The 16,917-nt window shown below is 41.5% G+C and overlaps 1 protein-coding gene across 2 annotated transcripts in view; it reads left to right on the plus strand.

The window, feature by feature from the left end:
- Positions 1-86: 86 nt before the first annotated feature.
- The window catches only part of PDCD6IP (programmed cell death 6 interacting protein), a 32,598-nt gene continuing 15,767 nt past the window's right edge, over positions 87-16,917 (plus strand). For both annotated transcript variants that reach the window (XM_068152692.1, XM_068152693.1), the window contains exons 1-6: positions 87-402; positions 6,464-6,518; positions 8,672-8,741; positions 11,859-11,986; positions 12,516-12,669; positions 15,239-15,339. In XM_068152692.1, coding sequence (XP_068008793.1) covers positions 197-402; positions 6,464-6,518; positions 8,672-8,741; positions 11,859-11,986; positions 12,516-12,669; positions 15,239-15,339 — 714 coding nt within the window. In that variant the 5' untranslated portion in view covers positions 87-196. The remainder of the gene's footprint in view (positions 403-6,463; positions 6,519-8,671; positions 8,742-11,858; positions 11,987-12,515; positions 12,670-15,238; positions 15,340-16,917) is intronic.

Here is a 16,917-nt window from a genome sequence, read left to right on the forward strand (position 1 = left end):
GGCGGCGCTGGCGCTGAGGCGGCGCCGGCTCTGAGGCTGCGCGACACGAGAGGGGGTGCGGCCGGCGGGCGGGGCGCGCTGATCCCGGAAGCGCGGCGGAACGGCGGCGGGCCGGGGCCGCTCGGTGGGGCAGGGGAGCGCGGAGCTGCGGTGACGGCGGCGTTTGCCTGCTCGCTGTCCTTTTTTTCTTCCCGCCATGACGAACTTCATCTCGGTGCAGCTGAAGAAGGCCTCGGAGGTGGACTTGGCCAAGCCGCTGTGCAAGTTCATTCAGCAGAGCTATCCGGGCGGCGAGGCGCAGGCCGAGCACTGCCGCGCCGCCGAGGAGCTCAGCAAGCTCCGCAAGAGCGCGCTCGGCCGCCCGCTCGACAAGCACGAGAGCGCGCTCGAGACTCTGCTCAGGTAGGGGAGGGAAGGCCGCGCCGCGGCGGCGCGGCTACAGGGCCCCCCTCTGGCGCCATATCCTCCGCGCTCCTCCTGCTTTCGCGTACATTAGCCTCCCCCGGTGCCCTCTGTGACCGAGAAGCCCCGGCGGCAGCTGCGGGCCCGGGGTGCCGGCGTGACCAGGTGTGGGCGGCCCGCGCGGGGCGGGGCTGCTGGTGGTTTCGCCGGGAGGATGCGGCCGGCGCTGCTGGGCCGGCTCCGGCGGCCTGCGAGTTGCCTGCTCGTCTCCCCGGCGCGGCCCTGCGGCTGGGGTCAGGCGCCCCAGCGCTCGGTGCTTTGCAGCAGCATCCTCGGGACCCCCGCACGCACGGTGTTGGGCCTGGAGGGGTGCTGTATGAGGGCAGGCTGGCGGGAGAGGCAGGGAGAGGAGGCCTTAACCCAAGTGCCCCCTCCGCCTGTTTGTACCGAGGCAGTCGCAGCTGGGTTGGAGCAGAAAGGACAGGCTGGTTTGCTTCTCGGAGGAGCGCGCCTGTGTCTTTGGTTTCAGTGTTATATTTTGCTGCAGAAGTTGGCAGCTTTCTTTTAAATTCTGTTTTGGTTTATCTCTTTTTTACTCTAATGTTTTCTTTCCGGTTTTGTGCTTAGCAGCTTAACGTGTTGCCAAGTCGCGTCTGTAATTTCTGCGTAATGCGTTTAGTTATCAGAAAGTGCCTGTGTGTTGGAGTTAACCTAGGTTAGTCTGTGGCTTCTACCTTGTAAGCCTGCTTGAGACTCGGAATCGTTTAGGTTGGAAAAGACCTTTAGGATCATCGAGCCCAGCCCGACAAGTCCACAAGGACTAACTGCTCCATCACCTACAAAAGCACTCACTCTTTCCTGTCTCCATAGAACAGTTATGGATTGCAGCATTGCCTTGTTCTGGTAATTTCGTTGCTCTATTTCTCTGTGTTGGAAATACTTTGAATCCACTTACTTGTAGCTTATTTACTCGCTGAGGTCCCTGTCTTTCATTCACTAGGTTAATACTAGGTACGCATATCTATTTCTGAAGCTGGGACCAAAGACTTGCAGCACCAGAAGATGAGTTTTTACATAGTGCCAGCAATTTTATTTTTTAAGAGATAAAAAGAGGGGCTTTCTGGTATAGGGAGAAATGATGGAGATATAAAAGTGATGAAACTTGTCAACATGTTCACAATACTACAGAAACATGTCAAGTAGAAATGCATTTCATGGTCACTGGAACTTCTTATCTATAAACATAATGAAGAGGAAAGGAAGAGAAACAAGTGACTTAACCAAAAGAAAGCAAGATTTGTAAAATCAGCCACTGATGTTTTTTGAGCTTATCAACTCTTCGCTGGATCTTTAGGCTATAAGAGCTTAGACTGTACTGAAGATGTTTTACAGTATCTCTGTAGTTTCCAGTTCTATTCCTGTTTGTAAGTGCTTGTGCAGGTACTACTCTGAGTGCCTGTTGGAAGATCAGGGAAATAATGAGCATCCATAAACTGAAAGAAGGAGTCTGCTAGCCATACTGAAAGGTGTATGATTATTTTCCTTCAAACATTGGAATTGAGCTTCATTTTCAGGTCATACCAGTCAGCTCTGATATTAGTTTTTCTGTGAAATCCCTGTTTGGCCCAGCCACTGTATATGACTTCACCCTATCTGACAGTGCTACACTGCCAAAAGGGGCAAACCCTCTCTTCATTTCTTGTCCCTCTTTTATGTAATTTCTGGAGGCAGAAGGTGCATGTGGCTTTTTCACAGGTGAGCAACTTAAAGGAGTTCAGTGGAAGGTCAGATGAACATCAGAGATGACACAAAAGAGGATAGATATAGTACTGCTGAAAGCCAGGGGACTGAGCAGGACCTCCTTTTAGTGCCAGGAGGTCATTAAGTTACAGAATGCAACTTCACTGCAGGTTTTCTCTCCCATTAATGAAGGGAAACCACTTGTGTTGCATAATCGTCAGTTTTCCTTTTGAGCCAATTCTGTGTGCAGTGACCTACTCTTGCTACTGTGGATCTGTAGATGACTTCAGCTGTCCCAGGCTTTGTTGAGTACTCCGAGGTGTTTAATGGGGCTTTCCGTCATTGTTGCCTTACACGTGAACATGAAGTGGTATCCCTACCACACATCTTCTCTCATAAAACACCTGCATTTTAAATTGTATCAGTTGAGAATTATTTGTTCCTTTTACAGTGGGAGTAAGGTAAGATCATCTGAATTAACTGTAAATTAGAAAAAATAAACCAATCAGATGTACATTTCCCCTTACCTCTGACAGGTTTTGAGTGGTTTGTCCCTGTCTGATGATTTTTATTCATCATACAGTTGCCCTAAAACAAGTCATTGTTATTCTGTAAGTATGTTGTTCTGTGCTCTTGTTCTGTAAGAATTCTGACATATGTTCTGCAAGGTGCAGACTGTCTACATACCCAGAAGTTTGGAGTATCCAGCTCAGATTATGATGGGAGGATCACAAGCATCCGAGTGCCTTGCCTTTCCTCTGAAAATTCCCTTACCTCTCCACTTCCAGTATTTTCCTGCTGCTATTTAAGAGTCATGCTCAGTCTTTTAGTAATGATGTCAGCAAGACTTCTGTTGGAGTTTGAGATGGGGTTGTTAATGAAGTAAGGTTGGGAAAGCTAATTACAATGTGGACATCCTTTGCATACATATAATTCTTCATGGCTTTTTATAGACCATAATACCTGGCAGAGCAGTGTGGACCATTTAACTGTTAAGAAATCAGAGCTTAATCATCTGCTAATTAAGCTAAGATTTACCCACAGTTTTGTAATCTTTAGAGGCTTGTTTTGCTGAGTAGCTGCTGTGGGTATTTTTCTTTTCTGGAAGAAATGAACTCAGTTGCAGCCCCATTTCCTAGGCAAATGCTGGTTAGTAAAGCTTTGATAATGTGGTGTGACTGATGAACTCAGATGCTTGTCTTGGAGAAGTGTTTGAGGTGCCCAGTGAAAAGGGGCACAGTATAACTGGGAAGGACCTCAGCCTGCTTCTGAGTTTTCTTTGTTTTGTGAGAATCTGGGTGCTCTGAAGGTGGTGTAGGTGAGTTTGGTACAGAGGTTTCCCCTTAAGTTCTGTCACAGCAGATTTGTTTTGGTGGGTTGTTTCTTGGGGTTCTTTTGTGTTGTTTTTTTTTTGGGGGGGAGGTGGTGGTGGTGTGGTTCCTGTCCACCTCCCCACCCCCCACCCTCCCACTATAATTATAGCTTCAAGGGGTTCCTTGTTTCCTCTCCTAACATCAAAAGTAGCCTGGACTTCGTTTCCATTTTCTGGAGGGATGAGATAGTGGTGCAAGTTTAATTGGTTTGGTTTTGCTAGCAACTCTTACACTTCTTTTTAAAAAGAGAGGTCTAAGAGGTGTGTGTGTGTGATTTTATTTTGAACAGTGTAATGCTTTGGGAGCTGAAGGTTGCACTTCTGGTTTCCAGCTGTGAGTTCAGGCCTGTAGTTCTTAACTAGAAAAGTGAAGGCTGATCTTGGGTACTTAAATGTTCTCTTGAATGAGATTTTTCTTTATGATTCTGTGGAAGAGGAGCTGGATTTGAGGTTCTTAATACAATACACGTATTTTCATGAAGTTCAGATTTAAACCTTCTTTTTCAACTCATTTGGCTGCTGTAAGTAATTTTTACAAGCATTTAGGAGCGTGTGATTCCCGTTTTGGTGAAAGATTGTTGCACTTGTGAGAACTAGATCTGAGCTGTTGACATCTATGGCCCCTGCCATTGCTATAGTTGGAAATCTGGCAGTTGATGTTTGCACAGTTTTCTGCAGTTCATTGCTCTGGCACAGCCAAATCTGTGTGGAGTGGCAACTACTGTTCTTTGTGTCCTGAGAGTTGGGTTACTCTCAGTTTTGTTGTAAATAGCACCTTTATTTTGCCTTCATCTTTCAATGTGTAATTGACTTGTGCATCAGGTGTGGCCTCTACTGGGCTAGTTATTTTCTGTCTGTATATTGCTACTCTCGAGCTGTGTACTATTTTTATATGTATTGTTTATATATACCTTTATATATCTTTAGCTACTGCTATACCAAACTAGTGATAGTACATGTCGAGTTTTCTGCTCTGCAGAGTTCTAAGGAGCTGTTAAATCTTGAGTAGAATTTCAAGTTCTCTAATAAAAAGTGATGACATCACATACTTAAAATAGTAAAGAAAATAGTAACGTAAGTGATGAACGTGTTTAAGCCAGCCAACCAAAGCCCTGTGGTGTTGGTATTCATGGATGTTAACGGCAGCAATGTGCATGTTTGGAAGGAGTAAGGAGTACACACCTCCTCGGCTTATTTTATTTTTCTTGGTGGTTCTGTTAATATCCAAAGAATAGTTTGTTTGTGAGCAGCTGGTGTTCACACACTTGACTTCACTAGGACATTTCACAAGCTTTGCATCTTGCCTCTACCCTCATGGCAGACGAGGACAGGGTGGGTCGAATGTGGGAAGGCAACTTGGCTTTTGGTTAGCAAATGGAACTGAGGTGGGAGGAGATGGCACGGAAAGTCTCATTTTCTATGTTATACTGCATGGATTTGTGGGGAGACCAGCTGAAAGCAGTAAAGGAAGAACATGTCAGTGTTGGTTGCAGTGTTCTTCAGTGCTGGAGGCTTTTTTTTGTTTTTTGCTGTACCTTTCACATCCTTGGAAAATTACTAAAAGTAAAAATTAATCTTTATTAAACTACTGTCATTTAAGAGCAACTTCTTTCACTGATTAGCAAGGTCCTGGGTTACTGTCGCAGATTGTTGTAGCTCTTGGAATGGCCTAATATATCATGTCTTAAATTGCAGTGGCTCATTCAAAGGCAGAAACCTGTAGTGTGTGTACAGGGGCAGATAAAGAATATGCTAACACTGATTTTGTTTTATATGACTTAAAACTGCTTCTTGACCTTTTAAACATTTACTGCCTGCAGAACATGGGCCATGTACATCTGCTTCCCATCTGGATCAAGTAATTAACGTTTAATAAGGCAATGTAAGGAGACAGGAACAATGTTAGTGCTGTTTCACAGACCATGAAACTCATTGCTACAAGGTATTTTGTTAATTTGGAATATGAATTCTTAAAAACATAATTTCACCAATACACTGTTGGGTGTGTGCCCGTATGGCAGGTGCCACAGAAGGAGTCTAGGAAACAGGCTTTATGTGTTGCATGCTGTCAGCAGCTGGAAGGTTGAAGGCTTTTTGTTCTGTGTCCAGCCTGTCATCTCTAACAGGTGATGCAGGCGTAGGATACAGCTCAGGAATAATTACTAACTGCTGCCTGGATAGTTTGTAGGAGGGACTATGGTATACTGGCTCTATTAGCTTTCTGGCATGCTTTCCTAAATATCTTCCCCTGTGAGTACACCAAATATTGGCACAGTGAAACTCCTGATTTTATTTTGCTGCAACTGTTACAATATACTCAAATGAAAACCAAGTTTACAACTGAACAATTTTTTCAAGGATTAGGTTCTCCAGTTGATGCTGTGCAAGGCAAAAGGCAAGTGAGGTCCCTTCCAACCCCTGACATCCTCTGATCTATTTCAAAGATATTTAAATTTCAACAGATGAGTCAGAAATAACAGGGGAGTGGGATTTGTTCAGTTCAAGAAAGTGCAGTGTAGCTTGTTTATCTAATGGTAGATGCTATATTTAATTGACTTTTGCAGCATGACTTAATGTACTCCTTGTCTTCCTGTATGTGTACCGGGACTCCTCTGTACTGCTTTCTTTTCTAATCCATCCTCCTCCAGAAAGTGGAATGGGTCAGTATCATCTCTAATAGATATTCTTGTACTTCTGAAAGGGACAAGATTTCTACGTTGTCTGTAGAACATTGTCTCCTACTGTACTTGTTCCTCTATTGGGAAACATCCCTTTAGGCAGAATTTCTGTCCATCCCACAAATCCTCTGTCGATATGAAGGAGCTTCACAGCTTGTTTTTGTGTGGAATTTTGCACCCTTTTCTTTGCATGTCAGTGTAAGAAACAAAACTCTTAATTTGATTTGTCTAATAGCTGTCTGGTTTTGTTGTTTGTGTTTTTTTCCTGTAGATATTATGATCAGCTGTGTTCAATTGAGCCAAAGTTTCCATTCTCTGAAAATCAGGTAAGACGACCTTCCAAACTATTAAACTGAATCATAGCACCAACCATGGATAAATTCCACTCCTGTATCTCATCTGCTAAACAGTATTTCTCTTGGCCAAGGCATTTAATCTCTTTGAGTCTTATTTTCTTAATCTATGTTTATTTTCTAGTCAGTGCTCACACATAGTCTATATTGGAACTTCACCTGAGGCCATAGTTGCCTTTGATTTACAGAAATACTTGTTTCAGAAATGTTTTGACTTAGACTGCTGTAACCGCTAGCCAAGGTCACAGAGTTGTGTTATGTTGATTCCTCTTCCCTTTTCCAACAACTCTGTTTCATGCTGTGTTTTAAAGGCTTTTTAAGACATAGTTTTTATGGGAAAACCTGTAGGAGTGGATGGTACATGATATTTGCTCTCTGAAGTAGAATGGGTATTTAATTCACAACAGCAAACAGAATAAGCCACTTAAGAGCTTACCAATCTATTCCTGCCTCTGCATCTGCAAATGCTGCTGGGTTTTTGTTTTGTGTGTGTGTTTTTTTTCTACCATATTTCTTTAGAGTCCTGTCTTTAAGGAGAAATTCAGCTTTACTCCTGCCACTTTAAATCTTCCTCAGATAGAGACTGGAATAAGCCTTTAGGCTCCTGAATTTTAGTGGAAAAAGATGTAGATTATTCTCTGAATGTATACAGATAGGACAGAATTAACATTTCTTTCCTGCTCAAATCATATGTAAATGGTAATGTTATAATTAAAAGAAAATGTTTCTTTCAGGCATGCAGGTTAGAAGTAAGGGAATAGTTTTAGAATAGAATAGAAGATTTAACCAGGTTGGAAAAAACCTTTGAGATCATCAATTCCAACCTATCACCCAATGCCATCTAATCAACTAAACCATGGCACCAAGTGCCTCATCCAGTCTCCTCCTAAACACCTCCAGTGATGGTGACTCCACCACCTTCCTGGGCAGCACATTCCAATGGCCAATCTCTCTTTCTGGGAAGAACTTTTTCCTCACATTCAGCCTAAACCTCCCCTGGTGCATGTTGAGACTGTGTCCTCTTGTTCTGGTGCTGGTTTTCTGGGAGAAGAGACCAACCCCCACCTGGCTGCAACCTCCCTTCAGGTAGTTGTAGAGAGCAAGAAGGTCTCCCCTGAGCCACCTCCTCTCCAGGCTAAATGTTTTAATGTAGTTCAAACTGATTTAAGCTTTGCATGTAGTTGCAATCACTTGTAGCCAAGAACTGCACTTGGGTTTGTAGCATACAGATGTTTTGATATGGTGATTGCAAACCCTGAGACGTGTAAAACCGGAAAACTGAAGGAGCAAGTTCTGCAGATCTGTCAGCTGTTCCATCAAAGGGAAGAAATACCAGGTGGAGGCAGAACTGATCAGCTTGAGACCAGAACTTCCTGAACTGGTGTTACTGTGAGAGGAAAAGACATTATCAAACCGTTCTGTGTGCTTTCTGAAGTTGTTCTCTGCAGCCACTTTGCAGTGAGGAATTTTGCTGTCTTCTCTGGTTGGATACCAGTTGCCTACAACCAGTTTGTAAGGAATTAAATTGTGGAACTTCAAAGCATACTCTGTCAAGTATTTGCATTTCCTATGAAATGCATACTGAAAGTGTAAAGTGTAAAGTGAAAGTGCTGTTTTTTCCTGCATTCTTTCCTGAGTGCATTTCTTGATTCTCATTATATTCAAGTCACTCATAAAAATGACTGAATTCTGGTACTACAGGAGTGTTCAAATATGCTAGTAATTTGGAACAGTGGAAACTGCCATGTTGGGTGATTTCCTTTAACTGTGACTATACCAGACTGTCAAACTTCTTGTAGGAGGAGTATCTTTGTTTGGAAACAAATTTATCTGTTACTTAGAATTAGCAGAGCTGAAAGATTATTTTGAAAGCATCTGACTTATCTGCTTGGAATGTTTTGAGCAAACCAGCAGGAAGGAAAAAAGGTAGAAGAAATCAGTAGTTTTTAATAATTCTTGATGGGTTTCTGAAACTTCTGGAATGTTCATGGTGTTCTAAGTGAATTATAAGCTCTATGCAATTAGAGTATAAAAGGATAAATAAATGAATTTAGGACATTTTCTGAAGATTTCTAATTCCATTTTAGAGATAAAGATTCTTACATTTTTTTCCCCTCAACTTTCAGGTCTGTGTAACATTTACATGGAAAGATGCTTTTGATAAAGGGTCACTTTTTGGAGGATCTGCCAAACTGGGTATGTGAGTGTACCGAAAGTGTAAATATTGTTGGTACTAAATTCTGAAAGTATTTTTATGTAACTGATTTATTAGCAGTCTTTGTAGTATTCCCAACGTACCTATCAGATGAGTTCAACTGCAATTGGTAACTGATGAACTGCTTCACGGTTGGTAATGAGCAATTGGGCACCATGCAAAGAATTTCTATAAGACTGAGATACAATATTAATTTTCCAGAAGCATAAATGGATTTGCAGTCTGATAATAGTTGTGCTCTCAGCTCCTCAGACTTTTCTGGGAGAAACCCCAACTGACATTAATCAAAATTGTTCGAGGTGACTTTTAAGGTTCAGTAGTAGTTTTTTGGTAAGCCAGCTCTTGCTGTTCTAAATGAATGAGATCCTCATAAGATGTTCTACTCCAAAACCAGTTTGATAATAGATGGCATCAGTAACCTGGTCTGATATAACATTTTGTTCAAGAGAATAGAAGGATCTGTCCATGCCCTGAAGTGATTTTCTGATCACTTCTTTAAAAAGTAATTTTAGAGGTTTGAACACCTTGGGGGGGAAAACAAGAAGTTTCCTGCACACATAAGGAGTTTGACCCTATGATTTATTTTAGTTGTGTAGGGACCATTCTGCACTGTAAATTGAGGGTCCTTAAATGCATTTGTAACGTTTGCCAACAGAGGAAATGAGGCCAAGTGCTTTTGAGCTGAGGAGCTGTACAGTCATATGTACTCATCATGACCAGCACCTCAAAGTGACTATTGCGATCTTGAAGGTCCAGACCGAGCCTCAAAGTAAAAGTTACTTTTTATAAAAGATTTCTGCACCCTTTACATAGTTCTCTGTTGGCAGCTTCTGGAAGTCTTTGCAGTTTTCTGTGTTGTGAGTAGAGTACATCTGCTGACGTTGTACTTGTGTGAACTCTGTAACAATGCACTGTATTCCTCTGCATAAGCACCTGGTGCATACCTGTCTGTGCTTTGTTTCCTAACTGTTGTAACAACTCCTTCTGGATGATTTGGGACCTTCCTGAAGATGCTGTATTTTCTCAGAATTTGTTGGGTTCTGTCACCTTTGGGATTAGCATTTCATTTTGACTGAACCAGTTCCCCAGGAAAGTTCACAATATTTAATCATGATTTAAACACAGTCTGTGAATCAGCGGAGATGTGGAGTAATTGAGAGAAAGAGTTGGGCATCGTGACATTGGTGACTGCCCTGAGAATCTGAATTGATGTGATGTTACAGCACCTTGAGAAAGTTTACTAGTCTGCAGGTTAATTACATGCTTATGGTGGATGGCCAGAGATTATGCAACACTCCATGTGAAGTATCAAAGAAATTCTGAACTGAGATGTGAGTAATCCTCAGTTAATAGGCAGTGCAGTAAATTTTATTTTGAAACTTGAAAGAGGATCTTAGTGGAAAGAGATTAACAAAAAGACTCTCTTAGTGTGCTTTATCACAGATTTTCCAGCTGCTGATCTCCAGATGAACTGTAGCATGTGTATAGCTCTTCATAGCAGATCAGAATTAGCAAGGGGGTTTCTTGGTGTAGAGCAGACTTTTCAGTTACTAAGGGAACAGTATTTCTGTTGACCTTGGAGAGAAGGTGATCCTCTCTCCACATAGAAATTCGGTGCAGTGCTTACTTGACTTCAGGGTTCTGACTCCTGTGTGCTGACAAACTTTTCTTCCTGTCTTCCCCTGAATCCCAAGTCTTCATCACAGGGGTGGCTGACAGGTACTGTCTGCTTGAAAAGTAACCCATTTTGCATGGCATGCAGTCTGAAATATGTTGGTTTAAGTTAATAGGTAGAGCTATAAACTGATGAGTCAGAGGCAAATCTATATTGCTGACGTGCTGTTCTCACTGTAGTAAATCATACTTGAGATGCAATCCAGAGTATAAAGTAATCTTGCATTTGAAAGCCATATTTTTCTCTCATTTTTTGTTTGTTTTAGTCTTTTGAATCTCATACAAGATCTTACTTTTAGAAAAATTCTGGCAAATGAACTGCAGGAGATGGGCTAGATAAATGACTATTATCTTGATGAGATACAGTGACTGTGTAACTCGCTTTTCCCTGAGGGAAATAGAGCGACGTGTCAGATTTACGGCAGTCCGAAAATTGAGTGCAGGTTGGAGTGCCAAAAGAGAAACTTCAGAGATACATTGGGTAAATACATAGCTGTATAAGGAGGCTGGATGTTAGGGAAATGAAACAAATCTGACACTCTGGTAACCTTCCTGATTGAAGCATAGCTTGGAATTTGTACCTGGGTTTGTGAAATTGAACTTGACTAGTTGTGTTTTCTCCGGGCGGAATGCCTGGACCTTTTTTATCAGTAGTAGGAAGTGAGTATCTGTGGTCTTCAGATTTTTTCCAGTGCTTGCATGTGGCCAACATCCTTTTGAAAACAATTTATAGGTTCAGAATGGTTCATGTTCAGGCATTACTGTTTCTGGAAGCGTGGTCTGCATCCTCTGAGGCTGTGAAGTACCACAGGAGTTGAATCTGGATGGGCCACAGTGCTTTCCAGAGAGCACAACTTTTAATGAAGTAAATCCTTAGTTGTTTTCAGCACATGTATCACCCGGATATTTGTCAGCATTTTTAATCTGAAACAATAGTTTCGAGAGTAGAAAAATTCCCTATATTTCAGTAGGTGGTGTAACAGACAAGTAAGATCTTTTGGCCTCAATCAGAGAAGTATAGTTAATATTGGGTTGAAGATACACTAAGAACTTGTATGTGGGTAGTTACTCCAAGTGACTAATGAGTGCAAGTTCATATTTCACATTATCTTTCAGTAATGTATGTTTCTGTATCTTTAGGACTCAAAAAGCTGCACTTCAGTTGTGTAGCTTTTCATACTACCACTTTTAAGCTTTATGCCACCCTATAGTTTCTCATGTAGAAGGATTTTGTGAAAGTGCTGAATTAGACTAAGCCTGCAGAGTGAAGATGACTTTGACTTCAGAAGTTCAGTGTGATTGGCTTTTGGGGGGTTTTCCTCACTTGAAACTTGATATCTTTAGTAGTGTTGGCCTCATCTGTGGGATGCTAGAGTACTGAAATTTTTCTTAATGTTGTGGCTAACTGTCTGTCTTAATTGCAGCTCTGGCAAGTTTGGGATATGAGAAGACCTGTGTTTTGTTCAACTGTGGAGCACTGGCAAGCCAGATTGCAGCAGAACAGAATCTAGATAATGATGAAGGTCTGAAAGCTGCAGCTAAGCACTATCAGGTACAGGGGCTTCTGGCTTATGCTTGGGAATTAAAAATTATTAATCTTCAAATGTCAAATAAGCATCTTCCCATTTTGAAGCTATATGTACGTGTGCATGTATATATATTTTCCCACTTTTAATTGCAGAGGTGGTTTGGTTCTGAAGGATTTCATTCCATGCAGTTCATTGTACCCCTTCCTCTAAATGTGTTGGTAACAGCCTTCGGTTTAAGGTCTCATTAGTTTAGCTGGTATAAACTGTAGTCTTAAGAAGTTAGAGTAACAACAGTTTTTTTCTCTGTGGAAAGTGTTAACGTTTCTGTCATCTTATGCCATGTGGCCACTATACCTTTCTTTATAGTTCTTGATAAATGCCTCAGTCTGAGCAGCTCGAAGAATAAAAAGTCACCATGACTTGTTTCTAGTTGCTGAGCAATAAGTGGGAGACCTTATACCCAAAAAGTTCTTTGTTTTTTTTAAGTTAAAATGGTTGTATGCGTTATCTGTAAGAAACGTGAATGACCATAGATTATTTTGTTTTTCTTAGTTTGCAAGCGGTGCTTTCCAACACATCAAAGATACGGTTTTGTCAGCCTTGAGTCGAGAACCTACCGTGGACATCTCTCCAGACACAGCAGGAACTCTCAGTCTGATTATGTTGGCTCAAGCTCAAGAAGTCTTCTTTTTGAAAGCTACAAGAGGTATACCTTTGGTTTTGGATTGTGTATTTATGTGCTCCTGAGACCTTCCAGAAAAACTTAGAAATGCAGCTACAGTCCAAAATATAGTGGAAGCTGACATTACAAAGAGCTTGTCAAGGGCCTTTCAGAAGTTCTTATTGTTGCCTTCACTGGTTACACCCCCCCTTGCAGGTCATTAAACACAAACTACAAATGTCACTTAAGAATTCATCTAAGGTTCACCTGACAATGGCAGTTATCAGGTTTCCTTTCTTTTCATATCCAAAGCAGTTAGTCTGCATCTTTACGAAGGATTTTGCAGGTTTGTGTTTTCCCCTTTTCCTCCCTGAGAACAAGAATCATTCTCTGAAAGAACTGAGAGTACTGGAAGTGGTGCATAGGGGTTTTGCCACTACTTCTCTCCTATGTCTGGTAAACTATTTCAGGAGAATTAAGAAAGACAGATATGGCTGTGATAGGAAACAAAAGAAATTTCCTAAGGTTTTAGGGGAAACAGATTCTGTTTGATTGTTGCTGAACTTTGCGACTCTAGGAATGACAGGTACCTAAAAGTAGAACTAAGGACCTAGAGATAATGTGGTGCTTCACCAACTACCTCATCTTGTGCGGGAAGTGGATCTTTCTGTTGCCTTGATTCCTGCTTACTTGTTTAAGCAGGATTAAGCAACATTAAGCAAGATTGATCCAAACCCCACGTGCCCACATGTGCCCATGTTATTGTGGTTACTCCCAAAATCACATGCCTGCCAGTGTTAGGACAGTAAGCTTAATCATCATCAGACTCTGGAGGCTGCAGGTTTTGCCAGGTGTACAGAGAAGTTCATTTCCCTTGGAGGAAAGATATTACTCGAAGAATCACGTTTGGCAACATGATTAACTTCCAAAACCTGTTTTTAAAGTGTGAATCCATCAAAAGTTGATCTCAAAACACAAATTTAGCTTCTTGCTGCAGTGACTAGTTGTGCAATTTTCTAGTTTTTCTCATGTGAGGCAGGCCATTCAGCAGCTTACTGGCTAGTAATGCTGTTTCTAATAGAACTGAATTTATTCACAAGTTGAAAGAAAATGCAAGTGTTTGGCAGAACCCAAACTGGTTGGTCAAATCTCACTCCATGTAGCCTTTCTAAATGCTTTCTTTAACTGTCTCTAAATCTACAGATGTTAGTTATTCCATCTGAAGGCTTGCATTATATCTGCAATGTTTTAAAGATATGTGAATGAAACTAAAGTTGCTGATGGTGAAAAATCTATTCTGAGCTGCCTGCATGTGCAAATGAGTGTCCGCTAACACCTCCTTTGTTAGCAGAAATGTAGTTAATATGCCAAGATTTTTTTTTTCTTCTCTTGGAGCTCAAGCTCTATGAAGGAAGATGTAACTCCATACACCAGGTGGGGCTAGAAGGACAGTCTAGGTAGAGTTGATTTTGGTTTAATTAAATACTTAGTGTTTCAGACGGAAACATTTTATCCAAGAAATAATTTCCTAGATCTTCTATGGTCCTCTCTCTCTCTCATCTATATGCTGTTCCACAATGAAATAGTCTTAAATGCATTTACCTCATAGAAGGTAAGTGTCATCATAGCTTGTACCTTAAGTGTTGTAGGTAGATGTGTCAATATGCTGGAGTGAGCAGACCATTTGGGAATGCTTTTTGATTTAGTTCTGTCAATGAAGCATACTCTGCAGACATCATCTCCCCCACTTTTGCTTGCCAGTCTGTCAGTACACAGGAGATCAAAGTCAAGAGGGTACTTGGTTGTAAAGGCAGCTGTTCAGAGTGGACAGTCAACGTTTGCATTGTCTGCCCTCTCTGAGAAGGCTGAGTTTCTAATTCTGGGCAGAGGTGATTATTAAAGAAAAAGGTAGATGCAGCATGTTCCTGTTTGAATAGTTTCAGCTTCAAGAGCAGGGTTAGGACATGAGGCATGGGATACCACTGCCACTAGGCATATGGGGCTCTGTTATGAAGTAGCAGATACCACCTGGGGGGATTGTGGTGTTTTATGTCTAGGAATGGTGTTTCTGTACTCAACTGTAAGCTAACAGAGGTGTGGACTGCCATAGAAAGGACCAGTCCCTTCTCTTCTGTTGCGCTGTTGCAAACTTTTGGGAGTCCTGACATGGAGCTGGGTTAGGGAACAGATCTTGCTGAAAATTAACTGCTTTTAGCTAACTATATTTCAGTTGAAGTCTCTGACTATGGCTGCACAAGTGCTTGTGCTGGCATACAGGAAGAGCTGGGAAACAAGCTGTTGTGGGACTTGCCATCGGTCTGAGGTAAAGCATCTCTCTCAATCCTGCATAAATGCCAGCAGCTACCAAAAGATTTCTTGTACAGCTGACAGAACCTTCAGCATCACAAATGACGTTGAACATCTGGAAATGGCTGGTGGATGTCAAGAGTGAAGAATGGGATCCCACCTTTGAGCTATAGGATAAAGCTATAATCAGAGAATGCAGTTGTGGCTGTTTGGAAGATGGGAGTTATTTACCTGTTCACTTGTAAAAACTGACAATACTTAGAACTGTTCCTTCTTTGTGTTTTTTTTCCCCTCTCTTTCCCTACAGATAAAATGAAAGATGGTATCATAGCTAAACTAGCTAACCAAGCTGCAGATTACTATGGCGATGCTTACAAACAATGTCAGTATAAAGATACTTTGCCCAAGGTTAGTAACTCTCAGGGAAATCTTGGATCTACTGTTACTGTGAATAACTGATACTATTGACATTGTAGTTATGGAACCTGACACTGCTATGTGTAAGGCAAATGTGTGACTTGAAAAGCAGTGAAGAATCTAGGAGGCAAAAGATAGCATGGATCTTTTAAAGAAGGGAAAACTTGTTACCTAAAGTGTGTTTAGTTGCAGATGTTTCATTTAAAGTGAGCTTGAAACGTTTACAATAGCATTTATGGATGCCTTCTTAACGCTTTACTCAGTTTGGCTTTCAAACACTTTCTAATGGGACTTAACTGCTTTCTAATCTCAGTGTTTTCCTGTGGAATGGTGACTGCATGAATACACTGGTACTGTTCACTTAACTATGCAAAATATGGTTGGAATTCAGTGTGTGTCTTCTGTCCTTCAGCATGCCTTCTCTTCCTCCTCAGTCCCAAGACAATCTTGTAAACTGGGAAATCTTGTATATTATCTCCCTTTACTCTTGACTGTTCATCTCATTTAGAGGCTTCAGAAGAATCTTTTGTTGTGCTCTTGGAATACATACTGTATAACAAGTCCTTGAAAAATGGGCAAGCTTTCAGTGTATCAGGAGTACAAGTTAGGTTCAAATCCTAAACTAATAGAAAACTTCTGTGCAGTGTTATAAATGTAAAAGTTGAAATGTATAGCTAGCTAAGTAGGAGATTGTGTTCCATAGTGCTGCTGTCGTGAATGTCTCTGGGAGGCATCCCTTGTCCATTTCCATTAATAGTTACTAAACTGTTAGCTATTCCAGCTTTCAGTGGTCTGTTTTTACAAAGAAAACATGAAATACACTGGATTTACAAAAACTACCCTGGAAAACTTACTGAGAATGTTTTTACCGGTGACAAATGGAAGTGCTTGATGTCTGGTCCTATAACTTCATATGCAGTCTTAGTCAAATAATTGCAATGCAGTAGCTGAAGGCACTTAAAATTCCATCAGGGAAAAAAAAATCAGGTAACACCCCCCCCCCCCCCCCCTCCCCATTTTCTGATACAGAATAGAATCTTGGTAACGGTAGGAACTGTACTGGTAATGGCTATGGTACTAAAGCCAAAGTATCCATTCTTAAGCAGTAGTTTGTACAAATGCCTTTGTAGGCCAGACAGGGACTTAATTTTGCAGTTTAATTGGTACCCTGCTTGGCTGTGACTTGATAGATTCTTTCACATGTGCACATATTTCCCCTCATGCATTCTGTAGCATTTTACAGATTGGTCCAACTTTTCACTTAGGTATTGTGTTTGTGGTTGACTTCCAGGAGGCAGAGGAAAATAATGAAGCCATTGTTTTGTCTGTTGTGGACCTTCCTAAGCCATAGATTTGCCCCCTGTTCCAGCTGCACAGTAATGGTCAATTGATTATCTGAAAGAGTACGATAAAAGTTTGCTCGTTTCATGAGAGTTGTCACAACTTTTGAGAACAGTTAGATGTTTAGGAGTGTGAAATAGAGGTTGACTTGATGGGTCAGATTGCAGTTGCAAAGCCTTCAGACACCTTTTTCTCAGCAATTTATCCTCTCTTTTTTCCCTCCCATCT

Source organism: Melanerpes formicivorus, unplaced genomic scaffold, assembly GCF_026170545.1.
Source record: "Melanerpes formicivorus ecotype bairdi unplaced genomic scaffold, bMelFor1.0.p_v2 SCAF_24, whole genome shotgun sequence".
Taxonomy (NCBI): Eukaryota; Metazoa; Chordata; class Aves; order Piciformes; family Picidae; genus Melanerpes; species Melanerpes formicivorus.